Below are 24740 nucleotides of genomic sequence, written 5' to 3'. Positions count from 1 at the left end.
GAATGCCTTGAGGGCCTGGAGCAGCCTGGGAAACATATTACATTTTGATTAAAAAATATGTTTAAAAATGTGCAATGTACAATGAGCAATGAAAATGAACTACCAGATCCTAGCTATGGTAAGGAAAACAAAGATTGTGCCCCCAGCTATTCACCCACTAATTCTTTTATCAGCACAGTAGTCTATGGCTAATTTATAATGAACTTTGACAAAATACAGTACTAGTTATAGAATGCAAATAGTGAAAAGCACAACAAGCCAAAAAATATGTTTAAAGATACATTCAAAAAAATTTTTGATACCCATTTATAATCAAAAATTGAATAGAATTACATAGTAACTAGATAAGTAATATTTATCTTGTTCCCCGATGGTAGCCAAAAAGTAAGCAAGGAGTTAAATTTATTCAGTGAAATTCTGCCCTTTATTCACTACTACACATCTGACTTTAAATGCCAATGTGCAATTTTCCACCTTGGTGTGAATATGTCATTACTAAGTATTTCCATATTGAATGCATAGTATATGCAATTTTTTTTTTTTTTAGTTTTTATTACAAAAATATTAATTATTGGCTCACGAGAATTCTCATTATTTCAGTGGAAGCAGACATAGCTCTAAAATTGGAATCTTCCAGTCTTCCAAGTCCTTCTGGGTGAAACCTGCCAATCATGATTTTACACTGTATGTTCTGATTTTATTCTGCATGTCTACATGATGATTTGAAATGTCACACTGGCAACAGATTATCTGTCCCTTCCAATTTGTTCCCCAAAGCCCCATCATACCTTAGCACCTTCTTTTCCTGCAGCACCTGGGAGGCCTTGTTCACCTGGGGGACCAGGAGGACCTGGGTGACCTCTTTCACCAATTGGCCCCGTCTCACCAGTAGGACCCTAAGCACAAAAGTAAAACTTTAGTCACCTGAAGTTATTTAATGTCTTGCGGGGTGTGGGAGGAAGTGAAGAGGAGCAGATGCTCAATATCCAGCTGTTATGTTACCAAACACTATTACCTCTGGCTAGCATACATTCCTCACCTTCCCTCCAGGCAAAGCTGACTTACAAATATCTTTGTCCTATAAAATAAATCTTGCATTGCATTTTGCCTGAAGACATGTCTGTGCAGCTTCCGAAGAGTGAAATCCTGACCTTGTTCCTTAAGCACTGAAGCTTTAAAACACGGCATGTATGGGAGAAAGTTACAAAAAGGACATGGGAGAGAAATCCAGATACTATTGTCTTAAAACACTTCTGTACTGTTGTTTTTCTGAATAATAGGAATTGCAAGGTAGAAGAGTTGAAAGATCTCTCTGCAGATTCAAAAGTTCCACTGAGGGAATTAGCTAAAAAAGTTCCAAATGCTTAATTAAGTTGAAAATCAGTACGGTTAAATCAAATTCAATTTTGATAGTTTATCCCTCCACAATCTAAAAGTTACTGAAACTTTTTCTCTGGCAAGAAATTCGCAGATTGCATTGCTCTTTCTAAAATGTTTAATGGTAGAGAAATCTGTCTTCTTGACGTCTGTAAACCACCAATTTCATAATCACATTTAAAACTCCCAAAACAACAACAACAAACCAACAAAAAAGCCAACCCAAAACATAAAACAAAGTGGAAAGGCAACTCAAATATTTAATTTTTTTTTGTGGAATCATTGATGATTACTAAGTATATTATATAGTATTATATAATATATGATTATGCAACTTTAGTTGCAAAAGTTAATATAACCATTGATATGGTCCTTTTAATACAACAAAAGCAACTGCCTTATCCATAATTTAGCCATTAAATGTTGGTCTTATGAAGTTCACTATGAAATGAAATTATGTACCTGAGGGCCAACAACACCACCAGGACCAGGAGGACCAGTTTTTCCTTGAAAACCCTGTGAAATAATTATAGAATATTACATTATCCTGGACAAGTTATAGAAGAGCAAAATTCATATCTGTGCTGAAGAGGTGAATGAAAAATTCCATGTCACACATTCCTTCTCTTTAGGAAATAAAAAAGAGAAATCCTTTCTGCCTGTGTATGCTTAGAAATGAAATGCTGATTAATGTCTCTTCCATCTCTCAGTTCCAATCTCTCTGAGATGGTACAGCAGTAAAAATTGCCCTCAGTTTTGCAGATCTCTCTAGGAGACCTTGATTAGATGAGTTTGAATGCATAAGTGATGCAGCTAAAAGACAGTTGAAAATACACTTTTACATATGTATACTATGAACCATAAAGCCTGACATAAAAATGCTTTTTAAAGAAAGACACAGATGGAGGATTAAGGTGGGAGGACATGAAAGATAAAGTGGAGGTGAGACAAAAACAAAATGAAAAGAAATAAAGATCCAGGGAAGATGAAGGTTATATAGAAATGGTAAAAAAGGCAATATGAGTCCCACAAAAAGAATAGAAAGGAAATATTTTTGTTTTTTAGAATATGGGTAAATTTTACAGAATTTTCATTTTCTGATCAGTGGCCCCAGACTTCAGGCCAAAATTAGTCAATAAACTGAATGAGAATGTCACTTTATAATAGCACTGTTTAATTCATCTTTGAATTATGCTAAATTATTTCTTTCAAATACTGGAATAGTGTTAGTGCATTCCTGATGGATCACATTAGGATCCTACACAGTACTGCCTGCCTAACAGCCTGTGTCTGCCTCCTACTCTGCTCACCTGTGCAAAAACAAAGGGGTCATCTGGCTCCAGCTTTTTCAAATATTGGGTCCTTCTCAGCTTTCCTCTGGGCACAGTCTGACTGATAGTTGCCCTATTCCATCAGTTCCAGTTTAAGCTTTTCTACCTTCCTCAACCTGATTCTATTTTTTCTGCCAGCCAGATGTTACCATGGTTAATTTTGGCACATAACTGAGGCACTCTCTCAGACCTCTGAAACGATCCAGATTAAAAAAAAAAAAAAAAAAGAAAAAAAAAAGAAAAGAAAAAAAAGACAAAAGTATCCCTTTCTTCTGATAACAGAAAATCAGAACTGCTCCAGACGGAATCATTCTTGAGTCCCTTCCTTTACACAATCAAAGCTTCCTCTGTAAACCTGTTCTAAGGAAAGACAAAGAATGTTGAACATCACCCACTTACTGAAAGCACCTTGGGAAGACCTGCTATTCTGATTTTGCAGAATGCAGATCCTTTGTTTCTTGATGCTGAAGTTGCAGCCTCTTTTCCACTAATAGTTACTTCAGTTGCTGTCAACATATGCTTATTATTCCATAAACAAGCTGCAGAGTGCAGCCTGGGAATCTGACTCTCTAATTTGTTAAGCTTGACTATGTCTCTTATCCTAATTCCCTAATTGCTGAAATGCCCATATGCACCAATGAACTTTAATAAGATATGTGTCTAAATAAGAAACAGAATTCTTGATGCTGATCTATCAGTGAGTGCAATGAAAGTTTTCTCATTTATACATTATTTAAAAACCTGAAGTGGATATGTTCATCAGGAAAAGAAAGTCAACAAGCCTACTGATTGATTTAAAACCATCTGGTTTTCTACAAAAACACATACATGAGAACCCATGGGGGAAAAATATTTTTAAAATAATTTTGGCCCAACTTCACAAACACACAGAGCAGAAAACAATGCTAATGAAAAGCTGCATTTGATCCTAAGTTACTCAAGTTTTTTTATCAGTCTAACTCTACTAAACTCAGAGATACAAAATTAGAGAACCATAGCACTGACTGAATCCTGTGGGACCTCGTTCAAATTTCACACAGTAGCAGAGTCCATAGTTTCATTGCATTTTGAATATTTTGTTTCTAGTCATGACTGAAATCAAGAAATCAGATAATCAGAATGGCTGAGGTTGGAAGGGACCTCAGGAGTGATTTTGCCCAACTGCTCTGCTGAAGCAGGGCTGCTGAGAGCTGGTTGCTCAGGAATATATCCAGATGGAGACTCTGCAGCCTCTCTGTGACAGTGCTTGGTCACCCTCACACAGAGAAAGCATTTCTTGATGTTGAGATGGAACCTCTTGTGTTTCAGTTTATGCCCATTGCCTCTTCTCACTGGGCACCATGGAAAAGAGCCTGGCTCCATCTTCTTTACAGCTGCTGTCAGGTATTTCTGTACTTGGGTAAGACCTGAGCCTTCTCTAGGCTGAGCAGTCCTGGCTCCATCAGTCTTTATTCACAGCAGAGATGCTCCAGTCCCTTACTCATCTTAGTGGCCCTTTCCTGGCCACTCTCCAGTAGCTCTCTCTTGTCCTGAGGAGCCCAGAACTGGACACGATGCTCCTGGCCTCAGCAGGGCTGAACAGAAGGAAGAGATCCCTCTGCTGCAGCTCAGGATGCTCTCTGCTTTCTTTGCTGTACTGCCACATTACTGGCTCATGCTCAGATCAGTAAAACTAAAGGGAAAATAGTAACTTTTTAATTGCAAAATAAAGATTAGGTTTGAGCTTCCTGCATTGTAAACGATTACAATTGATTCTTATGGTACACAACACCAGTCTTTGCCTCTTTGCAAAGGAAAAGAACAAAGGAGTCAATCATGTTTCACACACAAAAAAGCCACTATCATTGCAAAACATTACAATGTCACAATCTACAGTACTAGCAGCAGAATATAGAGATTTTTAGAGGGATGTGTTACTCCAAGCTCTGTGCTCCTCCTTCCTGCAGTGGAAGTGACTCAGCAGTGACTAACAGATTTCCAGTGAAGCTGGAGCCTAAAACACATTCTACATGCTGAGAAAATTTCTCTTGAAATTAACTTATGGCTTTCTCTAGCTCTGAAAATTCCAAGTGAGAATTTTAATTTTATTTTATAGTGGAATATGAGTAAGGTTTTGGCGCTACAGAAATAGTGTGTTTTTCAAAGATAGTTCAATTAAAAGTATTACATAGTATTCTTTTTCATTTTGATGCCAGAAATTATTAATTGTGATTCTTAGAGGAGTTACATAGTTTAAAAATTTAATTTTAATTTAATAGATTCAATCATTCCTGATCCTACTTTCCAAAGGTCTTGGGCTCTCAGTTTTCTAGCTGCTTATCATCAATAAGATTTTTTTTATGTTACTATTTATGGTACATGGCATTCAGTGAGAAAAGTACTGCATAGTAATTGTCTGAAAAATCTTCATTTAAATTGAGATCTGGGTATTAATCTCTTTTACTTCTATTGACTATTTAATCTCAGTGTGATGTTACTAACTGGACATATCAAAGAATAACCACACACTTGTGTCATGGGAGCAAAATAAAGCTTTTTCATGCACAATCTACAAGAAAAGTACAGTTATATAAGCTCGTGGTGCCAGCCTCCTTCCCTTTTCCCTTGTTTCTTTGGTTTTGATCACATAATCATGACTTTAGGGCAACACTAACACAGTAGAGTACATTTACTTACAGTCTCCCCCCGCTGTCCTGGGTGCCCAGGCAAGCCATCTTTTCCAGGTGGACCCTGAAATTATAAAATACATAAATCAAACCATTTCTTAGCCATCCTCAAAAAAAGTGTGCAATCAGCTGTCAGAATCTCTGCTCTCTCTTTATTTCTAGACTACTCTTTGGTAAATCTTTACGGCTCCTATATTAGCTGGCTAGGATTTCAATAATATTTTTTCCTTGTGTCCTCCCTGATGTGTCTTAACAATTGCTTGGAGAATGACTGTTGTCAAATGCAAACATGTTCAAAATAGATTTCTGTAATTCAGAAATCATGGACAGTTCCTATACTTCCATTTTTCTTTGGTTTATGACTCAATTAACAAAAATCTAAGCATTACAGAAGTACTTGATGACATTTCAGGTTTTGGAATTGGAAATAAAATAAAAAATGCATGGGAGAAAAAAAAATTACAGGTGGTTTGTTGCTTTTGTACTGCACATGAGCAGAGGCACACCAGAAGAGCAGTAAAACTAGTTCAGGGGGCAGCTCAAATGTGCCATTACTTCTATACATTTCTGCTATTAATGAATGCCTCCTTCCTCTTCATTTTTCCTCAGTGAATCAATCATTCAAAGGAAATATACAGTAGCAAAGTAGTGTTTTGCATGAACTCAGTGTGTCACCTGGTCACTGGCAGGACATACCAGACTTGCAGTTTGGTGCATCACTCTGAATGTCTTAAGAGCTGCAACAAAGGCTCAACAAGAATATTTGTAATCTATACATAACCCATCCCTTACATAAATTTTCAAGTATTCCCTTCAGAAGCACTCTATAAAAATTACCATTCCTGTTGTTGCACATCCTTAATAAAAGAGATACTTACTGGAGGTCCCTTCGGTCCGGGGAATCCAACAGGTCCCTGGGGCCCTTGCGGTCCCTGGATTGAAGGCAACCAAACAAGTAAAGTTTTACTCAAGCTGCCTTGATGCTGGATTGAAAATTTTGTTTCAATTATGAGATATAGGAACTCTGCAGATAATGTCTGGATTTAAGCATGAAGCCTCAGCTACACTGACATAAATATTGGTAGCAACAATTCACATGCGTAGACACTGGAGGGATTTCCTGAAAGCAATAGTGCTTGTGTAGAAATGCAGTAAAAAAATGAGGAAAACTACTTACATCAAATATGTTTGCATCTTACCCCTAAAACTGTGCATAATAAAGTAGGAACCAACTATGAGTTAGAAGCACTGTTCTTCTATGTTGCATAAACCAGGAGATTTAGTTAATAGTTTGGTCATCTTTTTAACTTTCAGTCAAATATTCATCTTTAGCAATTCCTAAACCCTGATAATATTTCAAACCAGTGCAACAGTACAAAATTCCAAATAGAATAAACTTTTCAGCATTACCAAGGATTAAATACAGCATTTTTGCTATTACAAAAAATAGTTGAAAAATCCCATGATATATGAATATTTTATTTTTATATTTTTGTATACATACAGATATATGGAGAGAGAAAATTTTCATGCAGCATGGTTTTAGAAATTTAGCTAAAGATGATCAATTGACAGTGCATTGTGCACACGTGTATGTGCATGTATGTTCACATGTAAATATCTATGCACATAGATATTTACACAGCTTACATGACTTTTTCTGAAACTGTTATAAAAAAAAACAAAACAGAGGCCAGCTTTTAAAATTTACTGTTGATGTGCTGAAAGGTGCTATGTCAGCTTATGCAAATAATTTTTGCTCTTTACTTTTTAGTGCACTAAGTGAAACCTTAACAGTCATTCATTTTACATGGTTCCACAGCTAAGTACCCATGTCATATAGTGCAAGACTTTATCCTGCTCTATTTGGTATTTCATGTGTGGGTTTGCCACGACATCAGCTGTCCAAATGTGTTAGGAATGTTGGTTTGATGCAAAAGACTTGAAGCAGGAGGCCACATCCCCCAAATTACTCTACCCTTTTGCTCCTCAGAGTTCCATAAGGCTCATTCCTTAGAGCCCAGGCTCACTTGCAGAGCACAGCTGCCTCCTGTAGTGGGCAAAGCAGTGTACCAGTGTAGCTGGGGGAGAGGGTCCCTTGTGCCCAGCCTGGGACAATTTGACCTTGAATAAATCTTATTCCAGGGCAGACTTCTATTATACTGAAATACTAAATCTGAATCAATTAAGAAGTGCTAGGCAAAGGGAGAAATCTTTGATCTTACTGCCCTATCCATATTTTTTTTTTCTTCTAAAAGAGGAGTAAATCTGTTTCTGAAATCTTCATAACACACAAATATGCTCCATATGAGGGTTTGGGTCTTTTTTCAATATGCCATGTCTGTGAACAAATGAAATTTCCTCATTTGTTTCTGGGCATAACATAAAGCTTAAAAAAAAGAGGAGGAGCTTTATAGAGGAAAACAAATAAAATTGACTCAGCTACTGTTCAAAATATCTGAATGAAATTGGTCACTCTCAGTAACTGGGTTATAGGAACACAACTCAAAGTTCTACATTTAAATGCACCTCCGTTCTCATAAATTTCTCCTGTTCTCACACTTTGAGGCTTTCTAAGGAAAAACCTTTACATTTTTCCTTTTATTCACAATATTGCTTGCAGGTTTCAAGTTAGTGGACTGATGTATTATTTGAGAAAAAGCACTAGAATACTAACAGTATGTTATCAAAATTACATTTTCATTTTTGTTATTAAATTTCATTTTATCAGTAGCTACAAAGAATAGATTATTTATTATTTTCATGTTTGGTAGGTGAAATAGTCTCAGAGGAGTAGAGATGACACTTATTTTTTGGCTGACACTCACCCCTATTGGGAAGCAAATAGATACCTCACACTTATATTACACAAGTGATGAGAGACACGGTGCTCCATGATTCTTCATCTCTTTGTTTTGTCAGTTTCTCTCCAGGGATGCCTTCATCTTGGGATTCATCTGCTCATTGTTTTAGTACCCCCACAACTTCTCTTCCTTGCAAACTCTTGGAGCTGTCAGCAAACTCCTCTTTCACAAGGATCTGCTATTCCCCTTCTGGCAGTCTGCCTCTGATTCTCCTCAGTGTAAAGCAACCTACATTTCCTTCTTGGTCTATGCCGAGTTCTCTCCATCCCACATCCTAGCTAATGTCAAAAAAAGTGACATTATAGAGCTGGGGAAAATGTACAAGGAACGCCCTCCTGAAGTGTAAGACTCCTAGAGAACACTGGGACCTTGGGGTGGATACTGGGAGAAGATCTTTAGGCTCCCTATATGGAAAAGGTTAGCAGTTTAATGAAATATGACTACAAAAGTAAAGTTTAAGCTTTGCAAAAATACTCTGGCAGAAAGCTCATCCACTTAAACCGACTTGGTTTTCAAGTGCTGCCATTACAAATATGATTTATTAATATCTTTTTCTATATACTGCTGTGCAATGAGTTGACTTTGAAAATTTTGTTTTAGAGAGAACAGTAGGATTTCTGAAGCATGCAGAAAATAGGTTGAAGGGAATTCTTAGGTGATCAGAACAAAAAAACTCTGTTGCTTCAACAAAAAATCTTCTGGAGGTGGCTGGAGTGTTTGCTAATCCAATAAACAGGCAGTAAACTGCAGTAGGTGAGGAATTCTGAAGAGCCTAAGCTGGTGAGCTCACCTGTAATTCACATGGATATATACAAAGTGCATGGATGTAACACAGTGTGTATGTACTCTCTGTCCTATATGTACAAAACTGAGCTACAGAGGGAAGAAGCTTTCAGCAAACTTCAGCCAGCCCATGCATAACTTTGTGAAAAGCTTCATTGGAACTGAGGTTTTGTTACCTCTGGTTACTCTGGTCAAAGTAGCACAGAGATATGAGAGGGAGAACTTAAAATAAAACAACCCTCCCACCCTCAATCACACTCCTATATAGTGGGAAAAACAACATGTACAAAGATAGCTTTCACAAACCCTTTCGCCTGGTGGGCCAGGAGGACCATCATTGCCTGAAGTGCCCTGGAAAGGAAAGACAATATGTTCAAGGATTTACATTTATTTAAAAGAAACAGCCTGCAGCCAATCTATACAGTGTGCTTGACAATTACCTTTGGACCTGGTTTACCAGTGGGACCTCTGGGACCTCTTGAGCCTCTTGGACCCTGTCAAATTAACACAGATGCACTTGATGATAAATACTGGATACTATAATCTAATAAAAATAATTCTTCACAGTATAGTGGAGGCAATTTAGACAGGAAAGCTTCTAAATTTCAAATCAAAAGGACTTACTGTTGGTCCTCGCTGTCCTCTGGGGCCTGGTTTGCCATGCAATCCCTGGAAAGAAAAGTTCACAGAAATCATCTTAGCAGGCACTCTATTTGTGAGATAAAGTGGAGGCAGAGAGCAGCTCCCTTAAGTTTAGATATTATTTTATCTTTAACTATCTACTTTGCATTTCAATTTACAGAATCGTGGTCCTTGATAAAATTGGTTATCTTTCTGAATTCTCTGGGACTTGTAGATAAATGCACTAAATTTGCCTGAGAATCAGATCTTGTCAGAGGCATTAGAATATTTTAAACTACATTAAAATAGTATTGAAGGTGGCACACAACAAGCAGAGTCCCTCTGCAGTAGTCTAAAGGACTTGGCATCATGAACAGCCTTAAAAACAAAGTTCCCAAGTTCCCGTGGACAGCTCCACAGGTTAATAGAGAAAAGAAAGGGCAAGCCTCTCTTCATTTATAACAGAAATGGGAACTGTAATACCTACCAAAATTACACACATTTGACAGAGATACAGAACAGAATACCAGCCTTTGATTTTTTGCTTTAATATTATCTCCTAATCATGCTCAAAGGGATTTTTTCTTTAGGCTGTGCACTGGAATTGCTGTGCATTGTAATGAATCTTAAGATTCAAGAGAGTATTTTTTAGCCAGAGAAAGGAAACTGATGGCTGGTACTTTCTAATCTCTGAAGTAAACAAACCAGCAACAAAATAATCATCAGAGATGTTTTAGCACAAAGCTTCCTTTTATTGAAAACCAATTAAATGCATACACCTGTTTTCTTGACAGGGTTCCCCCTCCCCCCCCTTTCCCCCTTTTTATTTTTACTGTTGGTTTTATTTCACTTATCAGAATAAAAATTATGTGTTGTTTTTGAAATGCTACTCAGCCTGTGATACTTTCAAGGACAGGGACCAACTTTCCCTAGGACCTGTATGTGTGGTAGCATAAAACACCATGATAACCCTTTTGGCAAGATAAACAATAATATCTGATTCCCATTGGAAAACCTGCACTTATGGGCTCATTGATGATCAGCATAACACTTCAGTATACCAGCAGTTTGATGGTATTAATTATGTGGTTAATACCCTAGCTGAACTTAAAGCTTTGTGAAGGCCTGAAAACAGATCAATATAGTAAGATTTTCATAATTTTAAGCCTGCTGTTTGATTCTATCATTTTGCCTTTTTTTCCCCAATCTGCTGTCTTTATTAGCAATTGTCTCATTTTTTCACAATGCAGATGAACTGAGCTTTTCTTTGTTTGCTTGTGCCTGTACATAACAACATATCTTTATCTTAGCTAAAATAATACAAGAACAATTTAAACCATACATAAATAATGCAAATGCTATTGGATTCCATGTATTTCATCTTAAAATAATGAATTTCTGCTTTTAGTAATAGATGTTACCTGCTTGACTTTATGTTGCTATCAGCTGTGAATTCTGACTAATCTCTTAATTTCACCATTTTTCTAACATATCCTGCTATGTTCAATTGAGCTTTAGAGACAACAGCACAGTGACCTTCTTTCTAATCTATTTTTAATTGTTGTAGTTTGAAGAACATGCATAAAACATTTTCCCTCACCTTGTTCAAGCAAACAAAGCCACAAAAGATGTAGTTTTAAATTTTTGTAATATATGTAACTGTACATGTTCTTCATCTTGCCTGGTATATTTTCCCTTTTTGAAGCTAAGCCTAAAAAAAAAACCCCTTGTGTCAAGCCAGAATATTTATGAAATACAAGTTGTATTTCCTTGAGGGTAAATTGCATGGTAGCAGAATTCATGGGATACAGGAAAATAGTTCTTGCCAACTCACTCAGCTATATTGTCCAAAAAACCCCCCCCCCAAACCCTTCAGCAAAGGTGATTTTTTTTCTCTTTTTCCAATTATATAATTATGGCAGTATGTGCAGCAAGAAAGTGTCCAAGTTCTTGTATATTTAGACTAATACCTTAAAGAATGGTAAATAGCACTGCAGTATCTCCTGTTTTACAGAAAGATAGAGGTCCATCTTGAATGTGAAAAGCCTGTTTTTATAGCTCTTTAGATAGTAACTTGGATCCTTAGGTTTCAGTGGCTTCCCCCAGTGCTGAATTTTAAAAGTTAATTAAGTGTTATGCAAGAATGAATTATCATACCCTTGCACCTTTCTCTCCATTGGCACCTGGAAATCCTGGGAAACCAGTTGAGCCCTATGTAAGAAATCAATGCAAATGTCAGAGGGTATCAATAGCAAAACAATGGCAGAGCCAACATTTGACACATAAAGCACAACTCCAAAGCCATGTACATTGTACATATCAAACTTGCAAGTGTGACAGCTGTACATAAACTTAAGAAATCTGTAAATAAACTTACCATAATGCTTCAAGTCCAGAAAGCATTAAAAAAAAATCAATGTATAGAATGGATATTACTTGTCATCTTATTGGACAATAAAATATTCATTAAATCTGCACCTTTTTTAAAAGTAGGAAAGTTGGAATAGTAACAGCCCACTAGAAATAACTGTATCATAATGAAGTCAAACAAAAAAGGCCTTGTTGCCTCACAGTAAAATAATTCTTTTAAAAAATAATTCCAAAAAGCGGTAAGGTTTTGCCACATCCTCTAGTCACTTTACTGAGCTGTAAATTAATCACTTCAAGTTCTTTATTCACTGTAAACCAAGCACTGGACAGTTTCATTTAACTGATCCATGCAACTCATACATAAGCAGAATGTATGAGATTATCTGACTTGAAACTTCTCCCAGCTCTACTCCTCCTCCTTTTTTCCTCCCCTTTCCTTCTGCTGACTGCTCAGTCTAAAGGAAGCAGTACTATTTTCTTCTTTGCTTCTGCCATACAGGTTTGGTGGGAGAGCAGACTTTTTACCTGCCGAGGAGGTGTGAATTTTTCATAAGGAACTTGGGATCAAAGAGGTGATAGACATGGTAAAATATACTTTTAAATGACTGGGGATGAAAATGAAGAGAGTGTTTGGTTTGGTCAGCCACTAAAATTTACTAGCCAGACTCCCTGCTGTCATAATGCACCTATGGCTGTGCAGCTTGCTATTAGCATTTTAGTGGCAAATAAAATGCATATAACAAAAACCTTAAATATAATTTCTTGGTGCTCCTCTTTGAAATGTTAGTAAATTTTTTTCTTTTTTTTTTTTCTCCTGTCCTTACTCCTGTTTTTCCTCTAATGAATCTTGTTTTACATAATCATTCCAATTATCCATAAAAGACTTAGGGGCAGTACAACTTCACTAACACAAGTTCTAATAAAACCCTAACTGATATTGACTGGTGGGAGAAAAGAAGTATTTTTCTTCCTTCCCTTTCCTTTTATATTCCTTTTCCTTTCAATTTCTTTCTTACTTCTTAATTCTTCACTAGTTATAACTTTATATAATAATAAAACTGAAACTTCTAGTCTGTGAAGCTCAATCATGTTCTTTAAAATTAAAAGGCTGGAAAAAACCCCAGATCAAATGGTGGGGCACTAATAGTCATGACTTGGTTGTAAATATCTTACATTTACAGTAGTTTTTGCAACTGTGCTAATCAAGAGGGACTTGATTGCAGAAAAAAAACCATAATGAAAATTATCAGCTAATGGCACTACTCTAAGACCAATTCATAGAAAAAAAAATGAAAAGCAAGTAAGTATCAACAAAAAGAATGATATCAACTTTCTTGACTATACTAGGACAAGATTTCCTTTGCTTTCCATAGCTAATATATTTTTCTCCTGCTTTTTTTTCTCACTCCCTTATGTTAATTTGAGCTGGTCTGTGACTCAGTTTCCAAAGAAGTCTCTAGTGAGTTATGTATTATAGCTGTCATTAGTCTTTCCTGGAATTTTAAGCAACAAATTAGAAGAGCAAATGGTGAACGCAGCTTGAGAACTGTTTTCAAGTTTAATGTGATAAAAATGTAGTGCAAGGAAATTATTGATCAAGTCTTTGTTGAAAAAAGAATCAATCAACTTTTATTTGGAATGTTACATCATTTTTGTTCTTTGAAGTGAATAATGTAAAACTCTTTTACCCTAGATTTTTCAAAAGACAATTCTAAAGCAGAACAAAGAGACTGAAATCTCAGACATTTTGAGTTAAGAAACTGAAGCAAAAACCCCTGTGTCTTTCAAGGTGAATAGTTTTCATGAATACTTTCCATAGATTGTTTCAGTGTTTTTCACTAATGCAGTGTTCAGTGAACAAGCATTCTTCAGATAGTCCATTCACTTGACAGAAAAGGGTCACAGTATAGGGTAGAATCAGAAAAACACTTTGTTTTGACAGTCAGGAAGTTTTATTTCATCCAAAACCCCCCATAATTTCAAATTTGGAAATAAAAATAGATCCAAAGTAGAGCAGAATTGAGGGTTTTACTGCAGGTTGATTGCTCAGATGTGTAGAAGGGGTAAGGGATTTTTTTACTTGTGATATTTACCTAGATGGGTCTTCTTTGAGAGGGTCTGGAGCTACAATGTCTCCCTAATGGTCTCCTCTACACAGTGAAATGTCTGTAGAACTATGCTTTTATTCCATTTTTTTTCTTTCTAGTCTCATAAAAGAGATCTTACAATTAATTTAGCATGCCCATTTCCTAAAGATGTGTTAGGATGAACTTAGTAGAAGCATGTTTCATAAAAATGTTATAAATCAGAAGCCCCCTGTGTGGTTTTCTATTGCAATCCAATATGGCTGAAGGATAGATATAGGCACATAAATTAACTAAGGATTGTATTTTGTCATGTTTGTCTTAAAAGAAACTAAAGAAAAACATGAGGAAAATGATAAAGTATGTTTTAAAGAAATATGGTTTATTCCATGGAAGAAGCAGTAATGACACAAAGAGAAGCCTTGTACCACACGGAAAATTCCCATCACTATCAGCATCCATGTAGTGGCCAGTTTAGTGGCCAATTTGGTGCCTATTCTCTTTCAAGCATATCAGCAATTCCTTTCTTTTCCGATTGTTTAGTGCATGCCAGTCTGATGCTGGCACAATACAACTCACAAGAACATGCTAAAGGGTAGAATATTAAGAGGAAAGATAGTGCTCCATAAAGAGCCTGACATACGGAATCCCACATTATTAAGGGTTTTACTTCAGGATATGATTGTCAAGAAAGAAAAGGAGAAAAATGGCCCTTTCTTTGATGTTCACACCGTACTTCCCCAAACACAGAAATGAAATAACTGCCACTGTGACCAGTATCAAAATACTCAATATACAGCTCATTTACAGCTCACCTTTGGACCTTGTCTTCCTGGATATCCTGGCAATCCAGGTACACCAAGCTTTCCCTGCAATGAGAAGGCAGTGGTAAATTTTACCGTATCCTCCTTAGTGGTTCAGCAAGCTTCTATACAAAACAATTTTTCCACAACATAGAGTGATGATACTCCATGGAATATAATATTAAATTAAATCAATTTCTCATTTTTATAATTAATCACCAGTGGGCTTAGTGCCCCAAACTTAAATAAAAATCCCACTCCAGTGAATGAATCCAGAGAAACCAATACCTCAAAGGTTTTTTTCTCCCATGATGTGCTGTGCAGTGCTATGTGGTTGAGATCATTAAGCAACTAATATTCTCTAAGAAATCAGGGTGTTAATAGGTTTAAGTGAGAAGAAATTATTTTTTAATTTATACTGTGTTGTGGCTGACTTTTCATGAATAGGAATTTGAAGAATCAATTTTTTTCTTGCATAGTTCTAAACCGAGACTACGTTAAATTACACCCCACTGATTGCTTGCTGACAATGGATTTGTCAACAAAAATTAACAACTTGCTGTATTCAGAAAAGACTGATCAGCACTGACATCAACCATTCCCAGAAATGAAATACAGTACCCTACACCATTGAGTTGGTCTCTTTAGACCTCTAGAGGATGAGTGATGGCTTGCCACTTTCAAAGGCAAGGGAAAGCAGTTTCAGACTTTGAAAGATCAGAAGTCTGGGGAAGAATTTCTCTATGTTCTAGAATATCAAGTTTTGGAGAAGATCTCAATGGAAAAGATGACTATAAAGTAAAGTATATAGTATCATATGATACTCTGCAGTAACCATAGATAACATAAAATAGGAAGGAGAGGGGAAGGAAATTTTCCCCAAAATGTCTGTTGGTAAAAAATACAGCACATAAACAAATATGTTGTGTATTTTCCTGTTCATGTGAGTGCAGGTGTCTGGTGAGACATTACTGAAGAACAGTACATTTACATTTATGAAACTAAGTATAATGCTGCCTGTTATTTGCCACCCTGAAATAAGCTACATGCATTGCAACGATTTAAATATTTTGCAGCATGACAGCACATCAAACTCTTGCCAAATTCAGTGAAAGTTTTGTCCCTGATTTTACAACTAAGCAAGCCCAGTTGCCTGGGTTGTGTGTGAATACAGACTTTTTTTTTATTATAAGCTCTTTTCAGATATGTTCCTCATTTTTTTGGCACCCTACTTGAGGTTTCATTAATTAAGCAAATCCATTTAGACCTACTTGGGAAATAGAGTTTTCTTATCATGGAATCAGATGAACATAGAGAATAAGAGACTACTGCAGTAATTTTATTACTTTCTTTACAAGAGTAATACCTTTGCATTAAATACAACATAGGAATGACAAGGGAACAAGACATTTATATCTGCTCTTACAGACTTTCCAAATATTGTGAGAAGATCTAAAAGTTCACAGTGACTATTCCAGTTTTTACACTAAAATAAATATCACAGGACCAACACCAAAGAATTCCTCTGTGACCTATGCCATTCTGTATCCATAGAATATCCACAGAAGATGTGTGACCCTTCCATTGGGCAAGAATTGCTGTAAATATTTGTAGAAAAGGGAAAACTGAGGGTCTAAAATTCCAAGGCCAAAAAATTCCAATAGTGTTATCAACACCAACAATTTTTTTCAAATATCTTCTGACAATTAAGGCTTCAGATTCTGGACTTGAGATACTGTGAGAGTTCCAAATATGTCACAGTGAAGAAGAAATGCTTGAAAACCTATATTCATAGTGAGTAATTTGAATAAGAACTAAAAATAACTCAGATTTGCATTTAAAAAATACCAACTATAAAAAAAATGTTTGGTTTGTTTTGATTTGGTTTATGTACCCTCTGTCCTATTTTTTTCAAGACAGAACTAGTACTGAAGATATAGTTCACCAAAAAAATTAAAGGGAAATATTTTCATCAGCATCTTCTCACTTTAGTGATATATAGCATATATGTTTTTAAACCATCATTTTTATTTTATTTTGTATTATCATACTTCTCCAGTTACTGAAATTACCACTACTGAAATCATCTTTTCTTTCTGATTATGCCACACAGTGAAATACAGTACCCACACACACATTTTTCAGCCTCCTTTCCATTCCTTATACCAAACTTTTTTGTTGAAACCAGGATTCTACAGAGCTTTGTACTTTGTGCTTGATCTCTCTTTTTTCACCATCCTTTTTTCAGTCCTCCCTTTTAACAACCCCTTTCCCTTTTGCCAACCCTCTTGTGGATTTTTATTCAGGAAATGTTTTCCATTTAAAACAATTTCCATGCCACAATTTGTTGTAATATGACTCAATATTAATTCACTCTTCAGCAGCACCTTTACCCTCGTTTGTGCCCAACTATTTTCTTTGCATTGTGTTTTCCACAGCTGGCATGCACTGTATGTAATTTGGGATAAGAATGCAGTTACCTTATGCACTGGTGAAGTACTACAATGCCTCTTTTTATACTTACAAGATAAGGATTCCCAATCCTTGATCAAATGGGAACTCCAGTGGTCTGCTGTACTAGTGTCACAAAAACTACTGTTAAGTAGCTAGAGATTTTGCAGACATGTTTTTAGTGATGGAGATTATGGGTTCCATCTATGCTGTGAGGCAATGACATGTTTATATTGATTTCTGGCTACTGACCTTTTCCCCAGCTGGACCAGCAGCACCTGGGTCCCCAGATGGACCCGCTCGACCTTTTGGACCTTCTGGGCCATCTTCTCCTCGTGGACCTGGCTGACCAATTTCTCCCTAAAATACATAAATACATCACCTTATAAATATGGAACAATTGCCTTCATGCAGATATTGGAAATTGGAAAGATTAACTACAATTACTTGAAAATATGTTTTCAGCAAATCTAAATAGAGAACAGAATCATAGAATAGTTTGGGTTAGAAGGAACATTTAAAGGTCATCCAGGCTTCCTGCAGTGCACAGGGACATCTCCAAATAGACCAGTAAGCCCTGTCCAATTTCCTAGTAAGAAAATATCACTACTAATGTTCGTTATATAAATGCAAATATATCTAAATTAGGCACTGAATGTTACTTTCAGAGAGTTAGAGGCTAGTTTTCTTGCTTGAAGACAGCTGCATTTGGAAACCATATTCTTGTTTTCCCTGTCCTAAATTTTTGAGAAGGCACCCTGGAAGTCCACAGAAAGAAAATTGTCTTTATCTAAGTACTTATGTGGATACCATCTTCACAGTTATTTATGTGTACAGACAACAGATACAGGCCAGGAGCCTCCTGTGAGAAACTTTTTCACAACCTCCACAACACTTCCTTATGAAAGGAAGTAATTGCCCATTGGGCTAAATAAACAACGTTTTGGCAGAGATTTGCAAGATGCTGGGTTGGTATGGAAACATCTTTATTCTAGATACATAACTTTTCCTCAGGCAAATACTGGAGATCTTGGAATCTGGAAAAGGAGATTCCCTAGGAAGAAGCTCAGTGAAAAGGATATTCAAGACTGACATATTCTTCCTCTTTATAACTGTGCCATTGTTGATTCACAAGAACCGTATCTCTGGCTCAGATTTGTGTATGCACTGGGAATAGAAATAATTTAAAATACTAGCCTTTATTTTATTTTTGGCTTAAATATATTTGTTCACTTCAGTGATCATTTCAAAATGATAACATTCAAACTTTTAAGAACATATGGGCCATGAATAAATGCTTACCCGGTCACCTTTAAGCCCCATGTCACCTTTAAATCCTGGAAAACCATCTTCACCCTAAAAAAGGCAGAAATGCATGTAAAGACATTAATATAGAGGAACTTTTTTCTTCCTGCAAAAAGGATAAGAAAATAGATTCACTACAGATTAAAATAACCTGCATAGATAAAGTGGGAACTTCAGACACCAGAAAATCTAACCTGGCTACTACTGCTTTATAGAAAATATACCAGTGTGCTACACCAAATGGACCATTCCAGATCTATGGAGCCTTTCCTAAATGATAAGTTTATTTATTTTGTTCTCTTGCAGTGCTTCCCCCCAGGTAATGGCAGCTGAATAGTTTCAGTAAAAAAAGGCCTGTGAACACTCCGTTAAAGCACTAAGAGAACAAACTATGAAACATCTTTGTGTAACCTTTGAAGGTATTCAGTAGAATTCACTGTCTTACTGAAATTTTGAGATCCATTTTAAGAGCACAGAAGTGTTGTGGACATTGTGCTAACCAGTATTCATTGATATACACAGATGTATATACACACATTTATTAAATGTATTTCTATACAAGTCCTGTATTTTGTCCAAGCAAGATATTTATCATCCAATAAGGCACAAGAAAAAGCGGGGTTTTTGAACTGTCCAGTCTCCATGGCTGTTAAACACACCCATTTTCAGCTTAAAATGGGCATGCAGACTAGACAAACTGCGGTTTGGGAACGCTTGAAAATGTACAGCAGCTCTTGGCATCTGAGCCAAGTTCTGAATCAAGGCTTTCTGGCAAGACTGAGTCTTCTGCTTTAGAAATATCTATAAATATCCATATACCTATTTATATATCTATATATGTCTATCTTAGCCAGCAGAGCCACAAGGGTGAATTTGCCTGTGGGGTCAGGAGGTTTGACTGATGGTGTCTGTGTGTCTCTTTTGAGTATTTGTGTGAAGGAAGTGTGAATTTAAACCAACCCTGGCTGCAGTTTCAGCCACCGCAGACCATCAGGAGTCAGCACAGATCGCAGTGGTTGGTGTTTGCTCTAGTAAGAGCTCTACACACAGAATTAATAGTATCAGGGGAAATAAGAGCTTTCTTCACATTCATATATATGGATCTGACTGGGGCTGTCCATCACTTCGGAAAAGCCAAAGACCTGGGCTTGAGCCTAGAAAACCATTGTACAATGCATATAAAAAATACAAATCTATCTTATGGCTCTGTCAAAACAGATAAAAACCAAAAAGTATTGGTACCACAAATCTCTCTGATGCACAAGCTTCTCAATAACCTCTCACAAGGGAGGGGATGTCTAATTCTCTACTTAAGGCCACTTTAGAGAGAAGTTACTTAAACTGGTGCAAAAGAGATTGAAAACCATTCTAATATTCACTTTGTACCAGTGTAAGTAACCATGGAGGTCTGTGGTGGCCGATTGCCCTGTGGTACAAGGGACAGAGAGAGCTCTTGGTAAGACAGTCTCTGGTGCCAAAGTGGTTATGGTGAGGGAGAGGAGCCTCTCCCAGGATGCCGTGTTTGGTTATGGTAATGGTAACCGGTTCTACTTCCCCGGTTGGCTCCTGGTGTTAGCCACACCCTTGTACTTAAGCCTGAGCTGTCATTTGCCTCTAGAACCCGTTAGAAGTTGTAGCAATAAACAGCTTTCTGTGGAACTCTACACAAGGACCCTTCTCAACTCCTTGCCGTCGGCTTAATGTTACTGAAGCCATCCCTGCGTCTGTGCGTTCATGCGTGTGAGCCACAGAGCCGAAAGGGACTCAGTAATAGAGGTCACTGATTTAGGAACTGGACTTGGTATGTCCTTAGGGAAAGGCAAAAATAAACTCACTGCTGTGAGATAAAGCACACTGCAGTGAAGGAGACAGAAGATGTTGCAGTGTAAAAAGGGAAAAGAATTAACTGCAGTCATATTTACCTTTTCACCTTTGGATCCCTTGAGTCCACGTACACCATCAGCACCCTAAAGGAAGAATATAAAGAATTACCCACATGCATACATTCAAAAGGGGTGAGAGAAGGAATCCAATAACTAAATCTTACCTTTACACCACGAGGTCCTGGATATCCAATTGGACCCTGAGGACCTGGAGGCCCCTAAAATGTATTGAAGCAAAGAACCTTTGTTTGTACAATTTTTGGTTATCAAGCAGTTCTCTTCAGAATCTAATCCTTATTCTTTCACTATAATGTATGAGGCAGCAAAATAACACTGGGCTGCCTGCCACTAAGAAAAGTTAAGGCATTACAAAGCACCATTCAATGTCACTATAAACTATTAATAGAATTTTGAACTTGGATCTAACTTGTATATTTGGGAAGCATCTATCCATAATATAAATTATCTGAAACAATGGTAATTGTAAAAAGAAACAAACAATCAGAAACAAACAAAAATATGCCAATTAGAAACCAGTGGTACGCTACTGGAGAAAATTTATATGCTGATTATGATGATGACACATGTCAAAAATAGAGACCAAAATAATGCAAATAATAAAAATCATGGTCTTAAAAAAAAAGAACAAAAAAGACATCCTGGTCTTTAAAAAAAAGAATAAAAAAGACATCCCAAGCCTGGAGGCTAAAAGGCTCATGGTGCTACCAATACTGACTGGTGCCTGGATTCTTTTGGTTACATTTTGCTGAGTATTTTAAAGATGCTCAACATGGATACTATGGAATCTGATGTTAGGGCCTAAAGAAACTGAGTTCTGTGAAGGGTGGAAGCAAGGAAGCCTGGAAACATGATACCTCTGTCTGAGGCTGAGCTGCTCTGGTGATTCTCCGATGTCTGAGATGGACAGATAACAAAATCTTTTACTAGTGGGGACATTGATAGGGTCTTTTTCCTGTCTCCAATGTGTCTTTTCACAAAACCTCTGGAATGTTAACATGTCTGAGAAACTGAACTTTCTATCAATTGGCTGAAATTGATCAGTAAATTCCAAAGACGTAAGAACAAACTGATATATGGCCACATGCCTGGACTTTTAAAACATAAATGCTGTGTGTAAGCTTTATTTTCTTAAGAAATCAGGATAAAATTTACAAGTTTTTACAGATAATAACACTTTTTGACAAATATAGTATGCTGATGTCAGTGGTGCTGTACTTTCTGAAATGTCCTATTAACTCACTCATCCTGCCATCCAGAATACCTTTTAGTATTGCCCCTGAAAACTGAAACTGAATTCGTGTGCTGTAAAGAGTGCTAGTCTGGATAAATAAGGGTCAATACTGAGTAAGCAGAACACTTTAAGGAGCCCCAAGGCCCTCCAGGGCTTTGTGAGGTAAAAAAAAAATACTTTACACTGACATTGAGTTGAAGATGACCCAAAAAATGCACGGTCTCTGCATGTATTTTTGCACCTTCAAAAAAGCAGGTTCCAAAGAATTTTTGTTGGTACTCCATACAATAGAATTGAAACCTCAAAATATCTGCAAGTTATTTGTATTATTATTAAATGTATGCAACTTTTCATTGCCACTCTGCCAACTTCAAGATGAAGTCAGGTTTTCTATTATCTTCTTAAACAGTTCCTGTAGCAGCAAATATGTCATAAAGACGAAAAACTACCAAAAGTTTTCTTGTAATCTATGTAAATAAATGGAAAAGTTTGAAAACTCACCAATGCACCTTTATCTCCAGACTGACCCTCTTTGCCAGGATGACCCTGATTTAAGAGAAATGTATCTGATTTGAAAAGCAATCATTTTTAAGGAGTGACATTTTATTATAAAAACACAATTATTTAAACATTTGAATTTCAGGTCATTAATCACATTTCTTCTGTATTAGAACAGACACAATTTTGAAGAAAGGCTTTGCTTTCAATACCAATTTAATTTACATAACAAAGGAAAAGCTGGACAATAGTTACATTCATGTTAATATTTTCAGGAATATGCTGACCACTCCTTCTGTTTAGTTAATGTTTCAGCAGCAGGAGGCTTTTAATGCAAGAGACTCTCAATTTTGATTTTGAAACAAGGGTGATTTATATTTTAGCATGAAGACATTCCTAAAAATATTTTTAAAATTACAGAATTTATCCAAAGATTCAATAGAAGGCTGATTTAGTTTCAACGTTCTATGTCTTTGTTCTAAACGGTGACTTGCTTTTTAAGCAAAACAAATTTGCTCTGTATCACTGACGTTAATACTACAGCACTCAAAACATTAGCCAATCCATTGTTTCACCCTAAAATGTTGCAAAATTTAAAGGCAATTTAATGAAACTAAAGATTAACAGATAATTGTGACTAGGCTGAGGGAGGACAAGGAGCTGTGAGAGGACAGAGCTGGGACACTGTTCCAAATTGACCAGGAGAATATTCCATACCATATGATGTCATACTCAGTAATAAAAGCTCAGGGAAAGGAGGAGGAAGGAGGACATTCATAACCTACTTCCCAGCAAGTGTCTGGCCATCTGCCTGCAGATGGAAGTAGTGAATGAATCCCTTTTTTTACTTTGCTTGTGTGCATAGTTTTGTTCCACTTATTAAGCTGTTGTTACCCCAACCCAGGAGTTTTCTTGCTTTTGACCTCGTGATTCTCTCCCCTACCCTACTGTGGGATGAGTCAGCCAGTGAGTAGGTGGATGCTTGGCTGCTTCCTGGGATCAACCCACCACAGCAGGGGTGTGTATCAGGTACAGACCTTATTATCTCTTACAGCATTTCCCCCCTCCTTTTAAGGTTTAATAAGATGCAGATGATAAATAATGCTTGTGTTTGGAAATTAACATTATTTGCAGTATACAGGAAAGGATAAGGGGAAACATTGTTTAGACAGTGATTCAAGATACAGACACTCAGCTGGAGTATCATTGCACACTTAACATTCTCCATTAAAATGGTATTTTGGCAGGTAAAAGGGTAGGTTTTGAGAGCCCTGGGAGCAGTTCTGTATTTGCAATATATTTGCAGTGGCCTTGTTAAACCTTGCTGAAAGTCATGTTTAAGAAATGCAGATTTCACCTAAAAGAAAAATTGTAAAGGGCAATTGCATGGGGAGGATTGCCAAGGTCTCAGAAATAACATTGTCTAATGGCTCTTAGTGCTATAAAAAATTATATTTTTGCTGCAAGAAAACAAGTGGATGAGCATGCCATGATGGCCAGTGATTCCATTGAGCTGAATGCCTAAGCTATGCTGCTCAGCTGGTTACACTCTTGTTCACATGAGTGAATGCATCCTCAGAGTGAAGCTGAATTCCTTGGCAATCACAAAGTGTGGCTTAGATGTGTCCCAGTCTAGACAATGCAAGAAGCATCCCAAACACATGGTATGCACCTTAGGCCAGGAAGCTGAGAAAGATGTAGTCTATTGCATGTTTCCTCAGAGAACAAGTGGTGAACATTTTTACAGGTGATTTGCCCTGCCCGACTGACATGGCAGCATACAGTGGAACAGTATCTGGCCCTTTGTGTGTTAGTAGATTATTTACGTATCCCTGAAGATGATGCGGATGCCTTTCATCATCTGGGACCACATTTTAAAAGCCCACAGATGTTTTTAGCAGCTGCTTCAAAAATGTAATTCTCCTAGTTTTAACAGCTCAAATGATATAGGGGTTTTAGATGGATTTTATAATGCTGTTGCCAACTAGGACTACCACTGCTTTTCCCCTCCATTTTGTTTTTGTAACACAGGTATCCAGAAGTATTTATCCCTTGGTAAAAGTAGTTAAACATTCAAAGGATTAAGTATTTATTTACTTACAGGAGGCCCATCAGAACCAGGAAGGCCAGGCAGGCCAGGCTTGCCTTGAGGTCCCTAAACACAGTAACAGACACACATCTTAAAAACAATAGCAAATATATCCAACACATGTGACCCTAAGAGCTAAGGTTATAAGGTGCATTCATACCTAAATCCCTTGATATGGATATCAGGGATAAACCAAAAATAAAACTAAAGCCAGAATGACACTTTCATACCATATATAAGTGCAAGGTCAATTCTTACAATTTTTAGCCTACAAAAATGACCCATAATTTTCAATGAGATGCTTGCCTGAGAACAGGCTTCAGGAATTACACTATGAACACACACACACATAACACAAAGTGG

General features: G+C 36.9%; 1 protein-coding gene across 1 annotated transcript in view; it reads right to left on the bottom strand.

The window, feature by feature from the left end:
- Positions 1-24740, bottom strand: part of COL11A1 (collagen type XI alpha 1 chain) — a 134185-nt gene that overhangs the window by 39984 nt on the left and 69461 nt on the right. The window contains 17 exon segments of the mRNA XM_017729586.1: position 1; positions 3-25; positions 789-896; positions 1840-1893; positions 5385-5438; positions 6253-6306; positions 9328-9372; positions 9462-9515; positions 9646-9690; positions 11800-11853; positions 14912-14965; positions 17603-17710; positions 18653-18706; positions 20578-20622; positions 20703-20756; positions 22292-22336; positions 24390-24443. The exon segment at position 1 is cut by the window's left edge and continues 60 nt beyond it. Of these exon segments, the coding sequence (XP_017585075.1) occupies position 1; positions 3-25; positions 789-896; positions 1840-1893; positions 5385-5438; positions 6253-6306; positions 9328-9372; positions 9462-9515; positions 9646-9690; positions 11800-11853; positions 14912-14965; positions 17603-17710; positions 18653-18706; positions 20578-20622; positions 20703-20756; positions 22292-22336; positions 24390-24443 (906 nt within the window).

This window comes from Corvus brachyrhynchos, unplaced genomic scaffold (genome assembly GCF_000691975.1).
Source record: "Corvus brachyrhynchos isolate BGI_N302 unplaced genomic scaffold, ASM69197v1 scaffold101, whole genome shotgun sequence".
Taxonomy (NCBI): domain Eukaryota; kingdom Metazoa; phylum Chordata; class Aves; order Passeriformes; family Corvidae; genus Corvus; species Corvus brachyrhynchos.
The sequence above is the reverse complement of the archived record's forward strand: the minus strand, read 5'-3'. Positions and strand labels throughout refer to the sequence as shown.